The following is a 9,407-nucleotide window of genomic DNA, read 5'->3' as shown; positions in this document are numbered from 1 at the left end:
GCTATGAGAGTTTCGAGTGCATGCATCTTGAGGTTTAGACTTCTGGCGTTGAGTAGCATTACTCTTAGTTTCTTATCACTTGTGATACCTATGGAGGTGGGTTTGTCTTTTGAGCCTTGCCTAAAAAAGGCACTATGGGGGTAGCAAGAGCCTTTGCCAGTATCCGAAAGCCCAGGGGTGATAGGTGCAAACTGTCCCTAGTTATGTCACTGTGCATAATGCTACTCAAGTCTATCCTTGCACACTGAAATTTTCAGGTGAATGATGCCAAATGCTAATTGAGAGAGAAGATAAAACCCATTAAGGAGAAGTTTGTAGCTTAGTTGGTAATGGTAAGAACGTTCCTGCTTTATTACTGTGGCATTGGCTGATTCTATGATCATTTTCTAAGAAAGAAAAATCCTGTCTTTAGTAAAATGTGAGTTACAGGATTATGATTCTGATTTTGATGTTCATTGTAAAATTGCTTTTGTTTTAGTTTCAATTTTACCAGGAGTGTATCAGCTAACTGAAGTCTGATTTTCTGAGCAAGTTGGTATATTTAAAACAGATTTTTTTTTTATTTATTTTTGCAGGTATCAAGCAAAAAAGTTAACAGTGCGCCTCCCGCAACACAGATAAAGATAAAGTTGCCAACTCCTCAGCCTGTAGTAAAAAAAGAAAAACGTCAGAGTTCCTCTAGCTTTAACATTAGTAATAACAGAGAGTTACAGAAACTGCCAGCATTAAAAGGTATTCACTCTTTTATAAGGTTTGCAAGTTGATATTATGTAATGTTTCCTCAGTATCCTCACAGTGTAAACATTTGTATTATGTGATTTTTTGTTTTAAGAGAATTTCTTAAGTATCTTTTTGTCTTGGGTGATGCAAATTTAAAGTAATTGTATGTGAAATATAGGTGCAAAGTTTGATGTCAGTTCCATTATTGGAAGTGAGATCCATTGAGAAGGATTATTAATTGTTTCAAATGGTAACGGAATGGATGATCTCCATGTTATATTGCTTTTTGTGTGTCAGAGCTGTAAAAGTATTTTATTAAAATTTGACAGCTCTAAAATGGTGGTGCAGTGACATTAGGAGATGAAGTACTTGCATTGACATTTAATTCTAAGAACACTGCGACAATTAGAGTCCTAGCTATCTCTGTAAGATAGTTAAATCAAGGTTAATTTTTCTCTGCTGAAGTTGTTCTTATGATTTTAGAATGTGTGCATTAGTAAACTATTAAGGTGGAATTGTTTTTACTGGTTTATTACTTCAAGTGAAGATGTTTGGAGAGAGAATTTTTATTTATTTAGTTAGATGATTTATGCTGCGCTAGAATGCTCTTTGTGTAATGACTCATTGTGATTATTAATAAAGTCCGACTGGAAGGGAACATTTAACTTTTCTCTGTAGCAAGGAGGTTTTGCAAAACCCTTCTGCATTTTAGACCTGTGACATGGATTCCTTGCCCAGACAATTTTTTCACATGTACTGTGGTGTTAAAATCTCGGTTTTGAATTGCTGGCATCTGTAAATATGAAGTATAAATTATTTGTAAGACTTTTTGAGACATTTGACTTTTCTGCAGAATTTGCAATTGCAAACATTGTTGCTGGATGAAGACTTCATATTTGTTTGTAATGAACCTCAACTACCAACTTTTCTGTCTCCTTTGCACCATTCTCATCATTTACAAATATTTCATATCCCCCCACCCCCACTGCTGCACCTTCCATTGTGTCATCAGTGAAGAGGTTAATACTGGTATAACTTCAGACATATCTGAAGGTGTCCACTGAGGAACACTGGACCCATGTCGGACAATGTGGCATTCCTCAAACAACCTTTCTTATTCCTGGCCAGAGGCTATGGTAAAGCCCTGGAAGACCATGTCTACTGGTATTACTTTGCAAAGTGCTGCTGCTACTCCTTCATAAGTCTTGATGAGGTTTCAGCAGTAGCAGATTATTATCTTGGAAGTTACAGTTCTCTAGGATGGCAACCAGCCTTTCCCTTCTACTTTTCCCCATGATGTTCATAGATTGAGTAGCATGTCATTTGAAGCTCTCCCAGTGGGAAAACTAAGAAATTGTTTAAAAAGCCAGTAGAAATGATACATTTGGTAAAATTTGATTGCCAGCTAGTGAGTATACTGTTTGGATGCCAGCAATTAAGAACTTTAGAAAACGTAAACAAAAATCGGCCAGAAAACAAAAAGCCCTTGCTATGAAGAATATTGCAATCGGTCAGTAAAAGGCAATTCAAATTTCAGGTGTAGTATAGGAGATTGTTTCCAGTATGCTTGAAAAGCAATAAATCAAATTCCTTCAGAGGTGTTTGATATAAGTGACAGTGGAGGAAAATGTATAGTTAAATGAGAAGTGTTGAAAAAATAAGCTTTAAATAGCTATTCAGATGAACTCATAAACATGTATATATCAGAGACTAAAATGAAGAAAAGTGTGGCTGAACATGACTCGTTTCAAGAAGAACTGCTTCAGGGAAAAAAAGGCAAAGCATGCAGAGAGCACCAGAGATTTTTTGCTATACCAGTAGTCAAACTGGAAGAGATTGTTTGTGTCTTTCCGCTTTTCCCGGTTAGGGGTTGCCACAGCGGAACTCCGGACCGCTAATGATTGGCAGTTGATTTTTTCGTACCAGCTTGCCAGGCCTGACGCACAACCTTCAACGAAGGTGCGCCCATTCATGCATGTCTCCACGCAGAAGACGCTCTAGCTGAGAATCGAACCGGACAGCACCTTACTGTGAGGTGACGATGCTACCGCAGCACCACCTTGATTTCATTAATTTTATGCATACAAATAAGCATCTGGACTGGTGTTCTAGAACAGATTTTGGGAATAGGCTGCATTAATTTTATAAACATAGTATTAAGCAACTGGACTGGGATTCCACAGCAGGATTTTATTGAGAGGGCAGATACTGTGTAGGTTGCAATCCTGGCCATTCTAAAGCAACTGAGATGTATGTTAGTAAATATATACGCACGCATATCATCAGAAAAAAACTGCTTCTGACAAAACTGTGACTGAAATGAAAAGTGTTTAAAAATTGTCCTCTTCGCATTTTTTTCTGGAAAATTATTGCTCGCTGTAGTGTCTGTTGTTCTAAAAGTGTTTTAGTTCTGGTTTAAGCACTTGGGCTTAGGGCCAGTTATTTTACATTAAGAAGGTGTGGTCTGCACTCTTGTGGGAGGAGAGGATAGATTCTGCCCTTCTGAGCTGGGAATTTCTGGTTAAAGGCTTATTGTGCCTGCTTTTTTGAACTGTTTCTTTCTGAAATTGGTGCACCTTGTTTTCTGTAGCACAAGACTAGATTCAGACCTGCTGAATCTAACTTTGCTTGTATAACTTGAGCACTAATCCAGGCCATCTTTTTCTGTAGAAGGTTCCCCTGCACCCTAGTGGGAGGCGTGTGCAGTTAGAAGTTGTCTGATTGAAGACTGCTGGAATGGGGCTCAGTTTTAGCTTTTTATTTATTAATTGATTAATTTGTTTAAATCAGTTTGCTCATTTGCTACTACTGTTGTATTAAAAAAAAATACACTTTATGCATCGCTGCTTAGCTAGGGTTAAAATATTCCTGGCGCCATAAAGTCTGCTCTTCAAATTTTCCCATAGAACTAGCCAGTTTTTTAGTTTTAGCACTCAAATCTGTTTCTTTGAGCTCAGCACTTGTTCAGAAGTCATTGTAAGCACTAAATAAGCTGCAAATTACTACAGCACTCAACTTTCCTCACTTGTCTAGAGGAAAACAGTTTCTAATACTTAATAAATAAGCACCTCTCAAGGCATGTCTATGGGTCAGCTCCCGGTGTTTTCTCCTGTCAACCTGATAAATCTGGGCATCTTGGGGAAATGCAGAAATTGCCTCATGTACACCGACAACCCTCTCCTCCTACCACCCAGCACTACAACCTGTGAGAGATGAACTTGTATAGCCAAACTGTGAAGCAAATCTCTGTTCCCCAAGACTGGACTAGACAGTCAAGAGGAGAGGGTAAACACTTGCACCACACCAGACTCATTACTTGGTCCCTCAAAACCTACACCACCAAATCACACACCTAGAAACACAAAACGCACACCTACATTCACGGAGGCTCTCAAAAATCTGCCCAAGCAACAGAGACCTCCAAAACAGAAACACAAGCAACTTCCACCCCCCAACACAACCCAAATGACACATAGCCCACAAACTTAATGTACCACCTAACCACAGCCCATAAAGCATAACAACGTACCCAACACTCTCATCGTAGGTGACTCTATAGTCAGGCACACTGATGTTCCACTCACCAGGCTAAGCAAGGAGAAAATTACTGTCAGTTGCCTGTCTGGTGCCAGGATCCACCACATAACGCACACACTCAGGTCACTCCACAACAAGTACAAATATGACTCTGTCATTGTCCATGTTGGTGTGAATGACCCGAGACATACCTCCCTGGACTAAATGAAAAGTGACATGGAGGAACTCTCAGATCTTGTAGCCCAGGCAGGTATGACCCTAGTCCTGAGTAGCATCCGGCCATCACACAGAATGATACCACAGTACAAGGACAAAATGACTGACTTCAATTGGCTAAGCTTCTGGTGTCATTCTAAGGTGATCCAGTATCTGTCTGCCTGGGATGACATGATCGACGGGCCACGATGCTTTGCCAGAGATGGCCTGCACCTGTTGCTCTTGGGATTCCAGATACCCTATAGTGCCTTTTTTAGGCAAGGTTCAAATGATAAATTCATCACAGTAACAGGTACAGGCATGCAAAGTCTGAGAATAATGCTACTCAATGCTAGAAGTCTAAACCTCAAAATGCACTCATTCGAGGCACTCCTTAAAATGGAGAACATCGACATGTGTGCAGTGACAGAGACCTGGTTCAAGGCTCCAGAGAGCACCCCTGCATTACCAGGCTATAATTCATACCACACCTTTCGGCCACCTAACCTGTACCGAAACACTAAAGGCAGAGGTGTGTCCTTATTCATTAAGGATATCCACACCTCCAGGCTAGTTGCTCAGCATAATGCATCTGAGATTACCCAAGTGCAACTAACTTTGGGCGAGACCTCAATCCAAATTGTAGCTTGATACTGATCCCCCACCATGCCCCAGGATTCCCACTCCTCATTTCTTGCTACACCGGAAAATATTAGGGTACAACCCAACACCCTAATAATGGGCGATTTCAACTATCCCACCATTAACTGGGAAACTACTCATGTACCAACTCTTTTGCTCAATGTTTTCTGGAATGCATAAATTCCAATGCCTTGGATCAACTTATCCACACCCCCACCAGGGGCAGCAGTAGCCTAGACCTGGTCATTACCAACATGGGCAACCGGTTTTCCACACCAGAGGTCAATTCCTTGTTGGTCAGATCCGACCACAAGCTAATCACCCTAGACATCCACATCCCACCCCCAACCTCCATTAGGGAAACCACCGTAAAAAATTTCTCCAAAGTCTGCTTCACGCTTCTTAAAACAGAAGTGGCAAACCTCACAACACCCATCTAGACGAACAGTAGATGTACGACTGCTGAATCCTGTACAAATGCACTTTATAAGTACTTACACGAGTGCATAGATCATGCTATCCCTAAGAGAACCAAGATGCTATCCTCCAAAAAAAGGAAGCCAATCTGGTGGTCCCCTGCCATAACCAAACTCTACAACAGAAGAAAGAAACTGTTGCAAAAAAAGAGTAAAAATCCCATGATTGGAGGAACTCCCTGGTCAGCCTCAGTAAGAAGCTGAGATCACTCATTAAATCCTCCAAAGCTAGTTATGGAATCAAAATCACCACTGTTTCTAAAGACAACCAGAAAGCATACTATAGCTATGTCAAGAATCTCATTGGCAACACTCATATCTGCTCTGCGTTACAGCACAATGGCGCTAAATGTACAGAACCAACTGATATTGCCAACATCCTGGCAGATAGGTTCAGTGCTAACTTTACCCCCTTCTCACCCCCTAAAGGGCCCATCTCTATACCGGAAGAATGCAAAGTTCCTGTAATCACGGCTGCACAGGTAAAAACCACACGCTCCAAAGCAAAGAACACAGCGTCTGTGGGACCTGGCAACATCCCAGGCTGCATTCCACACGAACTACAGAACGAACTGGCACCCCACCTAAGTACCATGTTCAGTCATAGCCTCACCTCAGGCTTTGTGCCCACTGAATGGCACACAGTGGCGGTTATCCCACTCCACAAAGGGGGATCCACCATGGACCCCGGGAACTACCGCCCCATTAGCCTGACGAGCCTGGTCTGCATGGAACTTATAAACAAAAACATTGGTAATCTCCAAACTCTGGACCCCACCCAGTTCAAGTTTGTAAAAGGCAGATCTTGTCACCTAAACCAGATAGATTTCTTTGAAGCAGTCACCAGACCCGTAGATGAGGGTAAGGTGGTTCACACACCCTATCTAGATCTTGCCAAGGCTTCAACACCATCCCCCACTCTGGGATTATAGATTCACTCACTAAACTAGATGTAAATCCCTATGTCACAAGATGGGTTGCTGCCAACTGGCTCTCTGACAGAACCCACACTGTGAAAGTAGCAGACTCCAAATCTGACTTCAGACCAGTGGAGTACCACAGGGTTCAGTCCTGGGTCCTCTCCTGTTTGGTATCTACTTCTTTGAAGTACAGGCTAACACAGAAGGTCTTTGACTAATGTAGTTCGCAGATGACTGCAAACAAGGAGCCATAATTGAAACTCCTAACAATGTGGACATCCTACAAAAGGGCCTCACTGAGACAGATGCCTGGTGTCAAAGCCATGGCCTCAGGCTCAATGCCAAAAAGTGCATTGGCATCCCTTTTGGTAAAAACTCTGTACCCATGAACTACTACATAGGCGGTAGTGTACTTAACACCGAAAGTGTGATAAGAGACCTTGGGACACAGGTGGACAGTAGTCTCTCCTTTGATAATCACATCACCACAGTAGTCAGGAAATCCTTCTACGTGGCACACCTCATCACAAAAGGTTTCTCATCCAGCAAAAAAGAGGTAAGTGTTCCCCTCTACTCATCGCTCATTAGACCCATTATAGAGTACAATGCCCCTTTTGGTATGTACCTCACAAAACATCTACAACAACTGGAAAGGCTGCAGAAATACCTCACAAAGAGGTTTACCAGCCTGAAACAGATGCTCTAAGCAGACAGTCTCAAAAAACTCCAGCTTTACTCCATCGCATATTGCCTACTCAGAGGCGATCTCTGCCTAACATACAAAGCTAATTCAAACCCAGAGCTGTTGGACATGCTCCACTTTAAGAAATCCCAATCCCTCCAAGTTACTCTCTAGGGACCAAAACCTTGTCACCACAATAAACAGAACATGTTGGAGGGATAGATTCCTGTCCCAGAGACTTCCCATACTCTGGAACAAACTACCTATCTATATCAAACAAAGATCCTCATTAACACTCTTCAAGAAAAGTCTTGATGATTGGATGGGAAATAGGAAATTCACCCGAGGGATCACTTCTGTGGCTCTGCTTGATAGGGACACAGGAAAATAATTTTCTTGGGTTGTGAAAGTCAGGGTACCTTTTTGGCTAGGCTTATATAGGCCCTAGAGCCAATAGCCTAGTACCTACCTATGTACAACAAACAGAAGAGCATCAAGTTTTTCTATTCATGCAGGCAGTGTTGAGTGGCTGGCACTTATTCATGTTTTCTTATCCAGCTGTCTTTACAATATTTCTTGGGTGATCAAAGATGTTCTGAGAAAACAATAAAACAAATCCTTCTAGGTAGGAACAATTGCTCTATATCAACTGCTGTGTCTGCAGGTGTCTATTTTAAAGTTGAGGTTACTCATGCGAAAGCATTTGTTACAGGCTGTATTCCCACTTACACTGATTGCTGTTCATTCTTCTCTTGTGTCTATTGTCCTCACAGATGTGAAAAACAGCTTACATGCTTTCAGTAAACTAAGTCATTGCCCTAATAAAAAGTGCATTGGTATCTTTAAGTAAAACTGTGCACTGTTTTATTGCGTGCATTAAGAATACTTGTTTGTGTTTTCAGCTTTTCCTGGTTAGGGATTGCCACAGCAGAACTCCGGTCCGCTAATTATTTGGCAGTAGATATTTTCATGGTGCTGAGTTGCCAGCTAGACGCCGAACCTTCAGCGAAGGTACGCCCATTCACGCATGTCTTTCGGAGGCCACTCGACCGTGGGGAGGACATGCAGACTCCACACAGAAGGCACTCCAGCCTTGAATCGAACAGGAGAACCTCTTGCTGTGAGGCAACAATGCTATCGCTGTACCACCGCAGCTTGCATTAAGAATACTGGCGATGCAATTACTTGTATATATTATTCACTTCCTACACTTTCACATATATTTTTCATTAAGCTGTTTGCCAGTTTACTTTTAAATGTTAAATACAATATACCTCATACATTTTTCTCGTAGCAGAGTGTTTAGAAGTCTCACAGTTAATTGCTTGCACCAACAGACAGCTTGTTTCCAAGTAAAAGCAACTGATAATGTGCAAAGCAATCCTAGTAACTTTGCAGATGAATGAGAGAATATTTATAAATTTCACTCAGAACATCGTGTTCAGATGATTTATGGTTAATTACTTGCACCTGTAAACCACTTGCCTCCTGCTGAGAACTTTTGCTAAGGGAAAATAAAGTAATTAATAACTTTGCAAATACATAATCTACACATTTCCATGCCTTTCATCATATGGTCTTAGTTTTCAAACCTGTTTTCCTACAAAAACATTTCTTTACCTTAAACCATGGGCATAATCTTGATATCCACCAGTGCAAAAACAGAAACAGAGTACAATAGGATTAGTCCAGATAAAATTACTTTAGTTGGCTGTTCCAGGAGACTCACTCTAGGTGTATGTCAAAGTCACAAAGAGGCATTTCAGCGAATGCCTCTTTATCGACACATACTGAACAAACGCACTAAACCGCGATCGTTCATAACAACGATTTCTTTCCCTGGGAAAGAAATCGCTTTGCCTTCTGTTTGCCATTTTCTCCACTGTAGTGCGATCTCAGAGTTAATATATTTAGTTAGGGGGTGAAGCCTCCCACTTTGTTTTATTTGAAGTGGTGTGTTCGTGGTTTGAGAGCAAGCAATTTCTTTCCCAGGGAAAGAAATTGTTGTTCTGAACGATCGCTGAAACGCCTCTTAGAGATTTTAATATAGATCCACTCACTCTCACACACTCTCTGGTGCTTTCCTAGTGAGAGGAATAAAGAAGCTTTGTTGAAGTTTCAAGTAGTTTATTCAGTTAAGTAGGTAGATGGACACAGGTGTGGGATACCAGACTTGACCTTTCTGGATTACCTTTGTCTCCTGTAAAAATGGGAGAGTATTATGTTAATTCTGTG

The 9,407-nt window shown here is 41.3% G+C and overlaps 1 protein-coding gene across 4 annotated transcripts in view; it reads left to right on the top strand.

Moving 5' to 3' along the window:
• PPP2R5C (protein phosphatase 2 regulatory subunit B'gamma) overlaps positions 1-9,407 on the top strand; it is a 2,766,797-nt gene that overhangs the window by 132,235 nt on the left and 2,625,155 nt on the right. For all 4 annotated transcript variants that reach the window (XM_044074548.1, XM_044074546.1, XM_044074547.1 and 1 more), the window contains exon 3: positions 576-732. In XM_044074548.1, coding sequence (XP_043930483.1) covers positions 576-732 — 157 coding nt within the window. The remainder of the gene's footprint in view (positions 1-575; positions 733-9,407) is intronic.

The sequence above is a fragment of the Protopterus annectens genome, chromosome 6.part0, assembly GCF_019279795.1.
Source record: "Protopterus annectens isolate FY-2018-M chromosome 6.part0, PAN1.0, whole genome shotgun sequence".
In the NCBI taxonomy this organism is placed as follows: Eukaryota; Metazoa; Chordata; order Ceratodontiformes; family Protopteridae; genus Protopterus; species Protopterus annectens.
The sequence above is the reverse complement of the archived record's forward strand: the minus strand, read 5'-3'. Positions and strand labels throughout refer to the sequence as shown.